The 18,407-nt window shown below is 43.5% G+C and overlaps 1 protein-coding gene across 1 annotated transcript in view; it reads right to left on the bottom strand.

Annotated features, from left to right (window-relative positions):
* The window catches only part of GDI2 (GDP dissociation inhibitor 2), a 148,100-nt gene that overhangs the window by 17,664 nt on the left and 112,029 nt on the right, over window positions 1-18,407 (bottom strand). The window contains exons 7-8 of the mRNA XM_069229292.1: window positions 13,890-13,989; window positions 2,667-2,838 (exon numbers count right to left, since the gene is read on the bottom strand). Coding sequence (XP_069085393.1) covers window positions 2,667-2,838; window positions 13,890-13,989 — 272 coding nt within the window. The remainder of the gene's footprint in view (window positions 1-2,666; window positions 2,839-13,889; window positions 13,990-18,407) is intronic.

Here is an 18,407-nt window from a genome sequence, read left to right as displayed (position 1 = left end):
GTAATCTAGGAGGGTGATACGGGAATGTATCGGAGTTTGCGTACGGATTCATGCATGCATGATGCACTGTAAGGAGTTGTGATTCAAGTCAGGTATTTGAGTTGTTCGAAAAGCTAGGTACACCACAGTTGAGCAAGTATTTTTTTAATGTTATTTACTCTCCATTAGCCTTCATTCTGTTTATTTTTTTACATGTTCAATAATGATTATCTTCGCCACACTTACATGTTAGTTACACCTTTTTCTTCTTTGCAGCATTTTTTTGCTTTCTAGGAACTGCTTTTTCTTGGTTCGTGTAATATGCAATACAGTGAACACAGTCATAGTAAAGTCATTACTTTATGAAGTTCTCGCCTTTCAAAAACAATGGAGGAACTATTGTTTTGGCCACCTAAATCCGCACAAGTTTTGCACAATTCACTGTAAGGAGTTGTAAATCAATTTAGGTATTACTAAGTTGTTTGAAAGGTTAGGTACACCACGGTTGAGCATAGTTCAAGAACCCAGCACTTTTCACCAATGCTGGAAAATATATTGTTGTGGTATCCTAAAACAAAAAATACTTAAAGCATATACTTCTCTTGATTCACAATCAATACCCTTGAAGAAGGGCCAATTAGTCCAAAATGCACCAAAGACATAAGATCATTTTTGTTTGAAACTTTTATTCATTATTATTTCTTTAATAAGCTTAGTGCCGTTTGACAAATCTGCTGAATACTTAAAAACAAAAAAAAAGTTCATCTACTTTGGGTCTTTAGTGGAAAATTCTGCAAAGATCCGTAAAGCAGGGAGCAAGAGAGGGGCTGGTTTCAAAAGTGTGATTTCCCATGTTAAATCCCCTAGAAAACATTGATCTCCAATACAGAAGAAAAAAATACAAAGAAATTGCACCAAATTTGGCAAAAAGTAAGATCTTTACTCAGAAAGCGTGCTTTCATTGATTTGTTGTTAATTTGTGCAGCCATTCTTAAATTAATGCTTAAAAAGGTGCACTGGATGAGCATAAGGGGGTTATCACAGGTAAAAAGTGAAATATCTGGATGGTTAGAGTTTTGATATATTTTGAGTGGCCTATTTAAAGTGGTTGGGGAAAATCCTGATTGGCTGGCCACAACACGGAGAATATGTTGCAGCAGCCAATACAGGACTCTGGAAGAGAGTTCTTGATAAACAAAAAATGAAAGCTACGTAAGCGGGCAGGGAGGGCCCACTTTAAGCTCCAAAGCCATTTGCGGGCGTCCCAAAGAACACCCTCCACTCAAGTCAAAATGGGAGAAATTATTTTGGGTCATGGGTAATGCGGTACCACACTGGCAACACCTGTGATGCTGAAGTCCTGTAATGCGGTACAGACTAAACATTTAAAAAAAAAAAAAAAACAATGGGAAGCGCAAGGTCACAGACCACGCAGTGAAGCCAGCTACCACTGGCAGGCTACAGGTTGGGATCACTGGAGGATGGCTGACTGCAGTGAGTTGGGTGCAGGTTCAACTCACCGCACATGCCTAAAGGCTGTGTGGAGTGGGTCATGTACTTGGGGTTCAGCCTAGAGTGTGGATGTGCAAAGCCGGATATTGGGCACCCATTTGAGGCTGGGGTCCTGGGGAAGGATAAAGGCAGGGCCCAGCCTCTGCAAGCCCAGCAGCCAACCAGCACTATGCACAGCCAAAGACATGTGCAGTTGGCAGGTTGGCTAGAGGTTTTCTGAGGCTGTAGGGAGTATGCACAACTTTGAGTATGTTCAAAAAACACATTTTCTGGGAGAAAAAAACAAATGTTAAAGTGACATTACAGTTCAGTATGGTAATACGATCTTAGTTCACGTAAAAAATATATAAAAAAAAAACTGGAAAAAACACAAAGGGTTTTAGTAACATTATAGTTAGGTGTTGAAATGAGATACGAATGTATGTATAAAAACTGAACACAATTAAAAAACGCCGGTTATAGTTTAGTGAATTGGTGATAACTTTAGCTCCTAATCCCACAAATGCACTGCATAAGACCTAGGCAAACTGTTCAGGATTTTGTGAGAAACCAACTCACAGTGAGCACCTTTTCAAGCAGGGCATGCATGGTATGAATTATATTACATAAAGAAAGAAAAAGCAGTTCCTAGAAAGCAAAAAAAGGCTGCAAATAAAGGAGAAAGAGTACTTAACATAAGTGTGGACACGATAATCGTCATTTTCAATGGAACAAAATGAGGCAAATGGGGAATACAATGAACAGTCAAAAGTGCACATGGGACAAATCACAGGCACAAGTTAGGGTTCAAATCTGGAATAGTAGAGTGTAATGACTGGATATACCTAAATTATTAAGCAAATTATATCAACTGCTCGCACGTAAACACGTTATCCAGACTCGTTGGGCAAAAATGTTCCCAAGCCATAACTTCATTTTTAAGATGCGTTTTACTCTTCTCGTGACGGATCAGTTTCACAAAGGGAAACGTATATAGTGGCAGAAGACTGTATGTAAATACGGAAATTAAAATGTTCTGAAACAGTTCTAACACTTAACAGAAACCCGATGATAACATACAATGAATAAACACACAGTTAGTTCAGATTTCAAACCACTATTGGCATGCAGTTTTGTAAACTTTAGAACAGCTTAATTAATAAAAATGCTTTACATATAAGAATCCAGAACCTTACCAGATTTCCTGTTAACTTGATTCTGTGGAATGATAATCTGGCACGAGTTGGCATCATTTGTATTCTTTATGGGATGACTCAAGATACATATCATTCGTATCACCTGCCCCACTTTTGTGACTCTGTTAGGAACATAACTGGGATCACAAATCAACTGTTTACAACGGGCAATCTGCAAAAAGAGAAATAATGAGCGACAACCATAGTAAACTGTTTCAAGGCTATTTTTCAACTGAATAATTGAATTAGAACAAGACAGATACGCCATAGGGGAAATTGTTTAGTGTTTAGTACCAGAGTAATCTGCACGGTTATAAAAAAAAAAAAAAAAAAAACTAACCATCCCTTAGTGTTGACCATGTTTCAAGTCATTGTTTGAAAATGCTACCCTTTCAGAGAGCGGATACTAGAAGACCGTGATATGGGCTCCCTCAGTATGCAAATGTTGCAACAGCAATTCAAATACGTTAAGATTCTTTTATATCACTGCTCTGCTATCTGACCTGCTTCAAGGTTAAACCTTTAAGAGTGAAATACGTAAAGCATGTCTGTCCAGGTGATGAGATTATGCGTAAGTGTTGCCAAGTTGTCAGAGTCTTCTACAAATCGGCCTTGATGTAAATAGTGCCAGACCAAAAGTGATCATTAGACAACCACAGAAGAAACAACGTGATAAGAACCAAGAGCATGAAATGTAGTGCATATTGCGAATCCAGTTTAGAGTGTAAGTGATGGGTGTATATTTAGTAATGGAAAGTGTACTGTCCTAGGAAGAGGATTCACAGTTCCAAACAGGAGTTAGGTGGATTTTCAGACAAGAAAGGATTAATATTTAGTTGGCCGGAACGAATGAACTAATTACTTACCTCTGATAATCTTTCTAGTGGATACTCTATCTAACCAGAGATTTCCGAATTTATCAATATTCCCAAAGCATCAGATGGGATCTGGAAAACTGAAGCCATACTTCTGTGTGCTGGTAGGTGGAGTTGCGTGGCTCTGCAACAACTTTGTTTAGCTCCGGAAGTGACGAGAAGAGTTGCCTATTAGCTCCACCCATGCGCATCCACGTCAGTTGTTTTTTCACGTTGTTCACAGATTAATCGGCAGGTTGGCACAACCAGTGAGCAGATATCTAATTTGACACCGTTTTAGAAGCAAATGTCCCGTTCATAGAATAGGGAGGGTTGTTGAAAAAGTGTTTCCTTGTGGATACGTCTAACACAGATTCCTCATTTTGTGAACCGATACCATAGCGGTGCTTCCCCAAGTGGAGGGTCTGAACTGGCACAGAATAAAAAGTTCTGTACGACCAAGTGGGCAAAATTACCTTCTTGACTGACCAGACCGCTGTGAGCCTTAGCTCTGGTGGAATCAACCTATAAGCCTTCTAGAGGCTGCTTCTTAGCCGATGTGTAGTAGCAAATATTTATGCAGAGAATGATCCATCAGGAGTTGGTCTACTTTTGAACTCCTGTCTCCATTTTTGCCCTGAAGGACCCCACAAACAACTGATAGCCTACCTTAAGATGTTTGGTACAATCTTTGTAAAAATTTAGTGCGCTCTTAAGGTCCAACTAATGGAGCCTCTTTTTCCTTAGAGGGTCGAAGTGAAGCAAAGGATAACAGCCTGCCCAATGTGAAATGCAATGATTGAATCCAAGGACTACTTTAGAGGGATGTGGAGGAGTGTAAAAGGTGGGCAGAGTGACAGACTGACCCAAATGGAACAGGGTCAACACTTTCAGAAGGAAAGAGACCCATGTGATAAGCATCATCTGGTCAGGGAACACAATAAGGTAGCTAGGCTTGGATGATAAAGCCTGCAGCTCACTCACCCTCTGGGCAGATGTTATTGCCACTAGAAAGCTTGTCTTGATGGTAAACAGCCGGAGGGGACAATTGTGTAGTGGCTTGAAAGGAGCACACAAGGTACGTGAGAACCAGGTTCAAGTCCCACTGAGGCATGATGAAGGGCGATGGAGAAAACACATGTTTAAGCCCTTTCAAAAACCCATTTACAATAGGGGACTTAAATAAAGAGGGTTAGTCAGGCAGACAGAGCAGAGGTAACCCTTAGGAGTGGCCAGGCCAGAGCCCTGCTGGGCAAGGGTAAGAACAAAGAGAAGAATATCACAAAGTGAAGCAGTATTTTACATAGTTTTGCCAACGGCAGGCGTATACCGTTTTGGTGGAGGGCAGCCTGGCCACCAAGATAACTTTACAGACTTCGGGAAGAAGGTCAAAAGCTATCAACTGTGGCTGCTCAATCTCCACACAAGGAGGCGGAGAGTTGACCGGTTCGGGTAGAGGACCTTCCTCTGCTGCTGCAACAGAAGATTCTCCGGAAGGGGCAGTCTGATCAGAGGATAGATGCTCATTTGCAGAAGCTCAGGATACCAGACTGACTGCGTCCAGTTCTGAGCCACAAGGATGACTTGGGCCCTGTCGTTCTTGATCTTCTTGAGAACTCCGGGCAGAAGTGGTATAGGCGGAAAAGAGTGCAGGAGCCTGAACTCAAGTGAACTCCACTTGAGGCGATAAGCATCTCCGAGCGATAGCCCCCTTGGAAACTCCAACACACAAAACTGCTGACACAGCACATTCTCTTCGGGTGAACCAAGTCTAGCCAAAGCTCTCCCGACTGCTGAGAGTCCTTCTGCCACCTCACAATGGAGACGCCATTTGTGATCCACTAGGCTTCGACAGCTGAATTTGTTTACCCTGCGTTCAGAGAACCTGCCAGGTGGTGAACCACCAGGGTTATGCCCTGCTGTTCTAGCCATGTCCAGAGATGCAGGGCCTCTTGACAAAGTGTCCATGACCCCACCTTGCTCTGCTTGTTGCAGTACCGCATGGCAGTGGTGTTGCCTGTTAACACTTGTACTATCTTTCCCTTGACCGAGCAAAGAAATGCTTTTAATGCTATCTGGATCGTACAGAGCCCCAGCAAGTTGATGTAAAGTCTGGATTCCACCGGACAACAGAGTCCTCTGATCTCCACCTCTCACAGATGGCCGCCCCATCCCAGGAGTGACACATCAATCACTACGGTCAGATCTGGTTGAAGAAGGAAGAGGAGCCTGCCTTTGACCCAATCATATATATGCCACCACTGCAGGTCCTTTGAAGTTCCCTCCGAGATCGGAACCATGTCGGAGAGATTCCCCTGACATTGTGCCCACTGGAACTTCAGGTCCCACTGGAGAGCCTGCATATGCCATCTGGCATCATTCACTAGCAGGATGCAGACGGCATGAGGCCCAGAATGCTCTATCAAAACCCAGGATAGAGGCTCAAACATCGGTATTATAAGCTAAATATTCTGGATGCGCTGCTCGGGAGAATAAGCCCGAAACTGAATCGTGTTTGGAACAGCTCCAATGAAAGGGAGCTTCTGAGGAGTCAGGTGTGACTTTTGACATTTTTTAGTTAACTGGAGAAAATGCAGGGGGTTTGCCGTAGTCTGAAGGTGTGAAACGACAGTCTGGGGCAAGGCTTCCTTCAACAGCCAGTTGTCGAGGTAGGGGAAGACTGAAACCCCTAACCTGTGCAGATGAGGTACGACCACAGCCATCACCTTGGAGGACATCTGAGGGGCGCTGTTAGTGCCAAAGGGAAACACAGTGAACATATAGTGCTCAGGCCTACCTTGAACCCCAAGTAACGCCTGGGGGCAGGCAGGATAGGGATGTGAAACTACACATCCTGCAAGTCCAACGCTACCAGTCAATCTCCTTGGCCTAGGGCAGACAAAGACCTGAGCCAAAGTGAGCATCTTGAATTTCTCCTTTTGAAGAAGAGATATACAGTTTGCAGATATAGAATAGGGCTAAGACCCTTGTTCTTTTTGGGCATCCGAAAACAGCGGGAGTAACAGCCACTGCCTACTTCTGATATCGTAACCCTTTCTATAGCCCCGTTGGCCAGGAGAGCAGATAGTTCATTGCAGAGAAAGGCTATACGATCCTCTGCCAGCTGTTCTTGCCTTGGCAGTGTAGGGGAAGAAAAAGATGAGGAAGAGAGGAAGTAGCCCCTCTGAGTGATCTAGAAGACCTATTTGTCCCATGTTATCGATTGCCAATGAAGAGATGATGTCGGATTCTCCCTCCAACTGGGCATCCATTGTCTTAAGAACAACAATAGGAGTGCTGAGAGGCTGCAGCTACTGGAGAGTTGGTTGTGGACGACTTCTGGCTACCAGACCCACAAGATCGGATGCACTGCATCCACATCCCCGCTCAGCTTAGGGAGCTTGCGCAAGACAGTGGCTGGCATAGGGCTGGCGCAGTGGCATGCCCCTTCTGTAACCACAAAAGGTCCGAAAGGCAGACTGGGGTCGAGGTGTCACTGAGAGGCCCAAGAACTTGGCCGTGGCCCACGATTCTTAAAGCCCTCCAGTGCCAAATCTGCCTTTGGTCAGGTTTTTTTCCAGGAGTTATGTATATATTTGGAAACCCCTCTTTAATAGCCACTATAGCATAATGGTTCAGTATTTAGTGCCATGAAGCTAGCATTATGTATAAAACCATGGATTCGAACCCCACCACTTTATGAAGTTTTTGGTACTTCATAGGTGTGTATTTGCTATGAATAATCGTCTCCATAGTTTTCACTGAATTATTATTTTCAGTGACAGGTCTTTGTTGTTTACTTTTGAGTAATGTTGGTGCATTACTGTTTGTGTGACACTGATTGGACGTGGTTCTTCTGGCTTTATGCACAACTGTTTTCCGTTCCCATAAGGTTTTTACTTTTAAGTTGGTGAGGATGAGTTACTTTGAAGTCTGTGTTTGTCCTATCCACTGCATGTGTAATGGGCTGCAATTAATTTAGTATAATTGGTGTGGCTATAGACATATTTGTTACCTTTATCTCATTTGCTGTTCGTTCGGTGAAGAGGTTTGAGCGGAAACGCTTATAATATTACAAGCAAGTGTATGTTGTGGAGAATGAGCTGTTTGGTGCTGCTTTCTGGTCTGTATTTGTGTGATACAATGCTTTGCTGGCCCTCTCACTTGTAGTTTTATTTAAAATCTCTTACAAGAAGTTGGTATGCTCACACCAAATCGTTTGGTCACTTAACAAGTTGTTTGTCTTTGAAGTTTCATCCCCAGCTGATTACAGGAAGTTAAGTAATGGCGAGTTGTGTGTGTTTTAATGGTTTCAAACATCACATAATGAAGAGCTACTAGGGTTGCAATAAATGCAGATGCTCTGCCACATGCTTTTCTTGCACAGTTACAGTTCCTTTTTCTTTTCTTCTAGTGTATACAGGGAGTGCAGAATTATTAGGCAAGTTGTATTTTTGAGGATTAATTTTATTATTGAACAACAACCATGTTCTCAATGAACCCAAAAAACTCATTAATATCAAAGCTGAATATTTTTGGAAGTAGTTTTAGTTTGTTTTTAGTTTTAGCTATGTTAGGGGGATATCTGTGTATGCAGGTGACTATTACTGTGCATAATTATTAGGCAACTCAACAAAAAAAAATATATACCCATTTCAATTATTTATTATTACCAGTGAAACCAATATAACATCTCAACATTCACAAATATATATTTCTGACATTCAAAAACAAAACAAAAAAAAATCAGTGACCAATATAGCCACCTTTCTTTGCAAGGACACTCAAAAGCCTGCCATCCATAGATTCTGTCAGTGTTTTGATCTGTTCACCATCAACATTGCGTGCAGCAGCAACCACAGCCTCCCAGACACTGTTCAAAGAGGTGTACTGTTTTCCCTCCTTGTAAATCTCACATTTGATGATGGACCACAGGTTCTCAATGGGGTTCAGATCAGGTGAACAAGGAGGCCATGTCATTAGATTTCCTTCTTTTATACCCTTTCTTGCCAGCCACGCTGTGGAGTACTTGGACGCGTGTGATGGAGCATTGTCCTGCATGAAAATCATGTTTTTCTTGAAGGATGCAGACTTTTTCCTGTACCACTGCTTGAAGAAGGTGTCTTCCAGGAACTGGCAGTAGGACTGGGAGTTGAGCTTGACTCCATCCTCAACCCGAAAAGGCCCCACAAGCTCATCTTTGATGATACCAGCCCAAACCAGTACTCCACCTCCACCTTGCTGGCGTCTGAGTCGGACTGGAGCTCTCTGCCCTTTACCAATCCAGCCACGGGCCCATCCATCTGGCCCATCAAGACTCACTCTCATTTCATCAGTCCATAAAACCTTAGAAAAATCAGTCTTGAGGTATTTCTTGGCCCAGTCTTGACGTTTCAGCTTGTGTGTCTTGTTCAGTGGTGGTCGTCTTTCAGCCTTTCTTACCTTGGCCATGTCTCTGAGTATTGCACACCTTGTGCTTTTGGGCACTCCAGTGATGTTGCAGCTCTGAAATATGGCCAAACTGGTGGCAAGTGGCATCGTGGCAGCTGCACGCTTGACTTTTCTCAGTTCATGGGCAGTTATTTTGCGCCTTGGTTTTTCCACACGCTTCTTGCGACCCTGTTGACTATTTTGAATGAAACGCTTGATTGTTCGATGATCACGCTTCAGAAGCTTTGCAATTTTAAGAGTGCTGCATCCCTCTGCAAGATATCTCACTATTTTTTACTTTTCTGAGCCTGTCAAGTCCTTCTTTTGACCCATTTTGCCAAAGGAAAGGAAGTTGCCTAATAATTATGCACACCTGATATAGGGTGTTGATGTCATTAGACCACACCCCTTCTCATTACAGAGATGCACATCACCTAATATGCTTAATTGGTAGTAGGCTTTCGAGCCTATACAGCTTGGAGTAAGACAACATGCATAAAGAGGATGATGTGGTCAAAATACTCATTTGCCTAATAACTCTGCACTCCCTGTATGTGATAGTCTTATACTGGTAACTGTGAGGTGTGTAGAAGTCACAATATAATTTTTTTTGTCCCTTTGCATTTTTGTTTTTTTTGTTCAGGATCGTTGTTTGAGCTGGTGGATCTTTTGGGACATCAAATCTTTTGCAGCTGTAACAGTAGCTTTGTTGGCAACTTGTAGAATAAGGCTAGAGAAACTGGATTTTGATATTGCAATGGAACTATGGTTCCAGTTGCTTGTTGGCTAAGTGATGTAATCGTGGGTGGTGTGTTTTCAGGCCTTTCTTGAGATTACATGCCACACTAGGAATTTCATTAATTTCAGATAATGGTTGAAATGTAGGAGTTACATTTTTTATTTTTTGTAAAGTATAATGGGACACTTTTGGTTGTGTGTTTCCCTTTGCTTAGCACCCTCAACCCAATTCCTATTTCTCCTTTCTCTTGTGCTTTCATGTATACTATCCTATTGGTGGTACTTTTCTGCCCTGAGCTTAAATATTTCTCTGTTTCCCTTTTCTTTAAGCTTTTGTTTATTCTTTTTCAGATGTATCTTTTGGCCTGTCACGGTGCGGCCAGTTAACTTTTTCTCATTCCAAATCACTCCCTGAGTCTGAGATAGCTTACTTAGATTTAATTTAAGATCGCTATAGTTGCTAATTAGTGTCTTGAGATTCTGCCTTTATCTGTTTTTGTCTTTCCCCTTTTACATTATTTGGTTCTGTAGCAAATGCGATAATATGCGACGTACATGTATCCTTATGTATATATCCTATTTCTTTTTTTTTTTGTTAGCCCTGATGTAGTGGATTTGTATTTTGCAAAACACCTGTTGGCAAACGTGTTGGCAACTTAAGTGCTTGTTCCTGTTAAATTTGTCCCAACTGGAGATTACTATTAGTGTCACTTAATTTAATTCATGTCTGTTGTACACATTCATTTGAATACATCAATTTTGCATTGAACATAAAGAGACTAAATAAACTTAACATTTATGGTGCACTGTGTTTTTAAATTTGAATTGTGACTCCCCACTACACATGTAGTCTTCGGATTTAATTTTTGTCAGCATGACAGACTGACAATAGTGGGTCAGTGTGCAGGGCCTATACCCATTTATCCAGGCTGGCTTTTCTAAAATGAAATCCAGTGATTACTTCCTGCAGAAAGGAAGTTCGGGTCATCAATACCAACTTATCTGGGGAAAATGTTGTAGAAGGTGGTGTGAAAAAAAAAACCTGTAGCTCAATTAAATGCCTAGTGGCTGTTAGAACAATGAGAAACAATGTTTAACATCTAACTTTTTGATGAACAACTGTGCTGTGGCTCAAAAGGGGTGCACGTAAAGTTAGAGCTAAATCCAAGTCTCACTGCAGCATCACGAAGAATTTTGGTGGAAATAAATGTTGCAAACTTTTAAATCTCATCACAACTGGTGATTTTAACAAAGAAGGTAGGTTCAGCAACTAAAGAAAATGCCTCTCCACGACGATGCATGCAAAGGGAATCCCAAGGACCCCATGAACGTGGAGCTATGGATGAAGATATCTGACACTTCAAGACAAACTTCACCCCCAGCCCTTGGAGAACCCTACCTCCGGTGCAGCAACATTCAGCAGGCAGCCCTCTTCCCTGTCCAGACTGTGGTTTGCTCAAGACGACCCCCAGGACCACGCCTGCAGCCTCCGAGAGACTCCTGGGGTCCCCTCATAGAAAATCACTGGAGACCCAACATCTTGTTTGCACCTTGCTGACCCAGTGCTGCTGAGGGTGTATGTTTGGTGCCTACTTGTGCCCCCCCCCCATGGTCCTCTAAATCCCCCAGGTCTGCCCTCCCAAGTCACCTGCCTGCAGATCTGAAACAGAGTGCCCACAGTCTCCATAGAAGATCACGTTAATTTTGCCTAGACTTTGACCTCTACACCCGGCTGACCCAGTGCTGCAGCTGGTGGATGTTTGGGGTTAACTTGAACCCCGACCTTTGGACATCCTAACCCCCGGAGACTGGAACTTTAAGTGTTGTACTTACCTGCAAATCAATTTAACTTTTCTTCCCCCCCAAGAACTGTTTCTGAAAATTGCACGTGTCAAGTTTTATAACAGATTATTGCCAACATTTAAAAAACTGTATAACTATCAATTTCCAACAAAGTACTGTTGATACATGGGTGAAATACGAATCTATTGAAGTACTTACCTGCAACTTGAATCTTGTGGTTCTAAAAATAAAGAAAATATATTTTTGCTATATAACAAACATCAGTCTGGAGTTAAGTCATTGAGTGTGTGCTTCTTCTATTGTCTGTGTGTGTGTGTGTGTGTGTGTGTGTGTTCAACAAATGCTTTGCACTACCCTCTGATAAGCCTAATTGCCCGACCACACTATCACAAAAGAGAGCATTAGTATTATCTACTGTAGCCTCTGGGGAACCCCTGGACTCTGTGCACACAATGTCTCAATGTCTCACTTTGATATAGTACATCCAGAGCCAGCGTCCTCCAGCATAATTTTAGATCTCCCACATAATCCATCATCAGCCTCAATCTGCAGATTTTAACAAAAAAACATGTTTCAACCTCACACAGTTCATAAATGACTAAAAATGTAACGACCGGTGTTGCCGTGCAGTGAAAAGCCCTTTGCTAAAATGGACTTGTCACCTTTTGGTTACTGACTGCTGTACTTGGGGATTAAAACTGTACTAATGAGGCACAAACAATGCCCAGACTGTGTTAACAAGTTTAAAAATTATGAAATATTTAAGTAATATTACAAAATGTGCTGCATTGTGCCGCATAATTTGCTTGCAGCATAATTTACTTAACATTGTCACATAATTTGGCCCTCTCCTGCAGCATAATTCCAGTGGTCTTGCATATCATGTACTATGGAAGAGATTTTCACATTTGGCCAATAAGTGAAGGTCTTTTTAAAAGCTGTGAAGTCATAAAGCACCGCATTTCACAATCTTGGGACTTATTACTGATCTACTCTCTGTGTTTATTTCTTATTAACACAAGCCACCCGTAGGAAGATGACTTTTTATGTAGTGTACTAATGTAAGGGTACACCATGCAAAAAGTCCGGACAAAGTGCTTTATTAGGGATAGTGTGGTGGAACAGCATAGGTTTATGAGGGGAGTGGTAAACATTTGTTGCACACACAGAGTCAATAAATGATACACACACTGAAGAAGAAATCCAAAACCTATTTATAAAAATAACACAGATTTTATATATTTTAGGACATTCAGATCACTGATGTAAGGAAATGCCTCCTTGGCGGTCAGTCCTTCAAGATTTTTTTAGATAATCAGCAATGCGCTCACATCCTGATCAGGTAGTGATTGTGAAATATATCAAAAAGGCGAAGAATCTTCAGGTAGAAGTATCCTACAGAAGATAAAATTACTTACCTACAGTACTGCTATTAAAATGGACACACCCTAACTACCTGTGGATTCCACATCGACCTGTCTATCGCCTTATTGCATGGCTGGTTATTAAGCAGGTCCTCTAAATGAGGTCCCAATACAATAGAAAGTACTACACCGGTCTTTCTGATGTTAGTCTCATCCACATGCCTCAAAGGCACAAAAGCTACGACTGGAAACTGATATCAGTATGCCTATTGGGGCACTTTATGGCTCCAAAAATGTCACATGGAAGTAGTTTCAGACACCCAAGTAGAGCCAGCACCCCTTACAAGCATGAAGTGCTATTGAAGAATTCCTGGATTCAGTTTGGTCCGCAGGATATTCAAAAGATAAGGAGTATATTCAAAAGGTGAGGATCTGCAGGAAAGTAGACTGTCCACAAGAAAGAGCATTACCGGAGGCAAATAACTATTTCAATTAACCGAACGATTGCCCATGAAGTTTAGAGAATATTGTGGATTCAATACTGAATCAGCCAAAAACGTGCCAATATCAGAGCAGGCACCATTTATTTCAAAACAGAGAAATCAATATATGACTAAGGTGTGAAATAGATATGTATGCTATTTAGAGCTCCAGAAACCTATGCAAAGTACATTACTATTTCTATTTGTCCCATTACATTACTCTGTAAGCAGTATCATCTAATATAGCTTAATCCTGAGCAAGAAACCAAAGGGATTTAAAAACTTAAGTACTTGATTTTGAGTACTAAATTCGAAAACTGCAAATCTATATCAGCACAATGAGCATGCACATTCATTAACAAAGGCAAATTCCTTGGAGTTACACAAAGCAGATCTATGCATTTGGGAAGAATCAGAAGCATGCACCACCCTCTTGATAGATATTTTCTTCTGTAGAAAAAGTGAAGGTCCAAAATGTCTGCAAATAGCAAGAAAACACTTAAAACTAAAACAGAAAAAAGCAACTGAAAAAGATGAACAAAGAAAACCTACCTCTCCTTCAGATTTTACACCAACTACTTTTCCGTTTTCCATAACAATCTCCTCAATTGGTTTGTTCAGCATGTAGGTGCCACCGTAGATGGCACTTAGCCTAAAAACAAAAACCATTACCAAGCTTAAGTGTGTACGTTTTACAAACACGACAAAGAGGCATAACTGAGGACTACTTTTTAAGCGATTTCTTTCTACAACCTTTAACAAAAGCATACGGTTTCCATTTCAGCATTATTCTTAATGTAAACAAATTACATCACCAAACAAACAAGTTACTTACCTTCGCTAGCACCCTATCTGGTAGAAATGAGGCATCAGACTGGATTTAAAAATGTCTGATCAGTCCCCTTGTGCACAAGCAGGTGGCATCATGAGTGCCAGAAGGGACCTACTCTGTAGCCACACCCCAGCACACTGACCTCAGTTTCTGATTGGTTTTTTCCATACCACAAGCACGGATCAAAACTGAGGTGAAATTACAAGTGTACGAAGGTGAGGTCCTAAAGGATTTCTGTGATGTGAGACTACAGTTTTCAAAACAGGGAGGAAGGAAGTTGGGTAAGGAATCTGTGGCTAGATAGAGTCTCTACTAGATAAGGTGTTACCAAAGGTAACTAACTTGTTCTTCTGATAGAGACTTCTAGCCACAGATTCCAATCCCTCCCCAGTGTGGATCTGCGAGCTGCTTACACTAAAAAGTTCTAGTGGACCGAATGGTTGAAATGCCCATCACACCGGATAAGACTGTCTAGGCATAGTGTTTGACAAATGTGTGCAGTGATGCCCATGCAGCTGCGTGACGGATGTCCAGAATGGGGATTCCTCTAGCTAGCTCGGTGACTGCAGCTTTATATCCAGTGGAATGAGCTTTCAAGCCCTCAGGGAGTTGCTTTTTTGCCACTGCGAAGTAGATTTTGATCCACAAGACAATCTTTCTGTGTTATGGACTGCTTTTCCTTTCTTCGGACCCACAAATCCAACGAAGAGTTTATCATCCACCCAGAAATCTTTTGTACAATCAGTGTAGAATGACAATGCTCTTTTTGGGTCCACATGGTACAGTCTCTCCTCTTCCTTGGTGGGATGAGGTAGGGCAAAGAAAGTCAGCAGTGTGATGTTCTGCCCGATGTGAAAAGGAGTGACCACCTTTGATAAGGAGGAGGCATTGGTCCAAAGGCCTAGCTTATCAGGGGAAAAGGTTGTGTATAGTTTTGTGTGTGGGATCGATGAAAGCACCTGCAAATTGCTAACCCACCGGTCAGAGGTTATAACCACAAAGAAGACTGTTCTGTTGCTAAGCAGTCCCAGAGGACAGTCGTGTCCGGGCTGAATAGGGTAACAGAGGAGGAAAGAACTAACTAAATTCAGGTCCAATTGTATATGATTAAAGGTGTAGGGGGAAACGTGCTGCAGATCTTTCAGGAAAGAAGTCACAACAGGTGACTTGAACAGCAAGGGTTGATAAGACAACTGCAGGAAGGGTCAAATGGCAGAAAAGTACCATTCAACTGTGCCCATAGCAAGGCCTTGTCAAGCAAAGGATAAGGAAAACAAAAGGATTTCATAAGGGTGCAGAGGATCAACAAAGGTGGCAGCACACCAAGCCACAAATCCTGATCGGAGACAGATGCTCATGCGAACTCTGGACAAGAGTGGTATTGGTGGAAAGGCATACAGGAGTCCTGAGCTCCACTTGAGAGGAAACTCTTACCTGCACTGAAAACTCCAGCACACAAAAATGTTGACATTGCATGTTCTTGGTGATAGCAGAACATCTCCAGGGTTGAATGCAGACAGTGCCTCAGCCAAAATGACCATCTTGAATTTTTCCTTTTTCAGGAAGTAGTTGAGGGGGCGTAGGTAGATTACAGGCTGGAGGCATCTATCCTTTTTTTGGCACCAGATAGTAGCAAGAATAGAAACCACATCCTAAGTCTGAAGATGGCACCCTCTCTAGATCTCCTTTGGCCAGAAGTGCTATACTCCCTGTCCCAAGAGCAAAAGGTGGTCCTTTGTCAGGCAATCAGTGGGATCTTCTAGAAAGGTAGGGCATAACCTCGCTGATAATCAGAAGCACCCATCTTTCAGAAGTGAACTTCTACCCTGGGGCAGGTGGTGCCAAATCCTGCCATCAACCAGGTGCCCATGATGATGTGAGGGCAAACTAAAGAGGCTGTGGCCACCAGGGGGAGATAGAATAGGTCAACCTCTACTGCTGGTTCCCACAAGGCTTGTAAGACCCACGTCCATGGCACGAAAGGACAGTGGTGCCTGCTGGCCGTGGTGGCTAGGAGGAAAAGGATGCGGCTGACAGCCCCTACTGTTGCCGCGGAAGGCAGAATGTTGCTGTTGCAGGGCCATGATGAGCCCCAGCGACCTAGTGGTCGACCAGTCTTTACAACTGCAAGCACCAAATCTACCTTGCTGCCAAAAAGGCAAGTCCCACTGAAGGGCAATTCCATAAAGGATGCCTGAACCGCTCCCAAAAAGCCAGTTGTAGTCATCCAGGCATGACGTCAGAGCACCACTGTGGAAGTTATGGCTCTGCCAAGCGAGTCGTGGTTTCCAATTCACATCAGATCGTAAACTTTGCCACATCTCTTCAGTTCGCAATAGCTTAGGAAGAGTATGGCACGGGACTCCTTCTAGTTCATAGGCAGTACTTAAGCATAAGTATATCACACAGTATGGTGGTAACAGCCCAATAAGAATGCTGTGTTCACCGCAGTGCTAGACTTGCTGAAGAGAAAATAATCTTTCTAAAATGTATCCAGTCTCTTTGATTCCCTATCCGGTGGTGTGGTTTGGAACGTGCTATGATTTCATGATTGATCTTGGAGATTGAGGCCTGGATCATTAGGCGCCATCATCGAAACCCCCCCCTCTTTCACAGCCACTTTCGAAAGAGAGAAGGCCGGTGTCTGGTTAAGTGTCCAGTCCACTGGCATCAGTCAGGTCCTCATACCATTTGTCCTCCGCCTTGGACTCTACTATGAGGTCAGAACAGCCATCTATAATTTAGGCTGGGTGGGGCGGGTTGGTACCCAACAGACACCGGATAACGCTGGTCCAGCTAAATATGGGAGGCCGGTATAACAATGGGCTCGGTGTGGAGAACAGCATCATTGGAATGGTATCTGGGTGAAGTTGCAAACTCACAGCCGGGGCTGATCTGGATCCACTAATGGATCCTCAGAACCAAACTAGCGCTGAGGTTGGACCCGGCGGCAGACTCATAACTGGAGGCTCTCCGGAATCCATGGGGCCCGAAGGAGCTCCTTAGGGGTTCTGCCAGCCAAAAAGGAGGCTCATGGTCTCATAAAACTCCTGAAGTTGGCTGGGGTCGCTCCGGGAAATTAGCGGAAGTGTGGAGCAGACCCAGGCGCGGGCTCCACAGGGACTACCACAGAGTGGGGGCCTGAATTTGTGGCATCATTCCACGGCGTCAGTGGATGAATGGGACCGACTCTGAGAAGATGAACAACGCTTTGACTTCTAGGACATAGGGCTTCATTTTGACCCTTTTGACCGCCAGGGTTAATGTGGGGGTATCACCGTCAACAGGCTGGCAGTGTATACTGCCACATTATGAGTGTGGCGGATTGACTACAGCCTACCTGCCACATCACCACTCATACCGCCATGGAGTCGTATGAACCGCTGGGCTGGAGGTGTGCATTTCTGACCCGCCGATTCACACATGACCACTTGCGGTATAATGAGCTGGCCTACCGCCATGGTTTTTGCGGTACCACTGCCACGAAAACCATGGCGGTAGGGGTACCGGTGACAGGGAATTCCTTCTCTGTCACTGGTAGAAGGCTCCCATCCCCCAAGCAATCACAGCACCCCCCCCAACACCCTACCTCCCTACCCGCAATCATGCACACCCACTAGCACCACGCATGCACCACCACTTCCATACACGCATTCACTCACACATACTCACACGCATACACACGGACAGGCAGACACACACTCACTGTCTCATTCATACATGCATTCACTCACATGCATACAACCATGCATACACCACAACACTCACAGATGCATACACACGAACACACCACACACAACACCCACCACCCTCCCACGACGAATGCCTGATTGACCTTGTCTGGTGAGGAGGTCGTCCAACAGGGAAGGGGCGCTGCTACCGCCAGCACCGCCCCGCCAGCAGGACACAGCCCAGCCACCTGTTTGGTCAAAATACGGCTGGTGGCGTCCTACTGACGGGGCGGTGCAGGTGGTAGCACCGCCCAGGCGCCTCGTCCGCCAGCATGGCTACTGCTGGATTTCCGCCCTATATGTGGCGAAATCCTTCAGTATCCATATTATGGCAGGCGAAAGACCCGCGGTCTTTTGGCGCTCATGACTTTGGTGGTCTCGGTTTGAGACCACCAAAGTCATAATGAGGGACATAGTCTTGTGGGACTTTACTGAAGAAGTCCAGGTTTCCAACAATAACTGGCACAAGCAGCTCAGACAGTGGCTCTTCCCTCGTGAACGGGACAC

The sequence above is a fragment of the Pleurodeles waltl genome, chromosome 4_1 (assembly GCF_031143425.1).
Source record: "Pleurodeles waltl isolate 20211129_DDA chromosome 4_1, aPleWal1.hap1.20221129, whole genome shotgun sequence".
Taxonomy (NCBI): Eukaryota; Metazoa; Chordata; class Amphibia; order Caudata; family Salamandridae; genus Pleurodeles; species Pleurodeles waltl.
The sequence above is the reverse complement of the archived record's forward strand: the minus strand, read 5'-3'. Positions and strand labels throughout refer to the sequence as shown.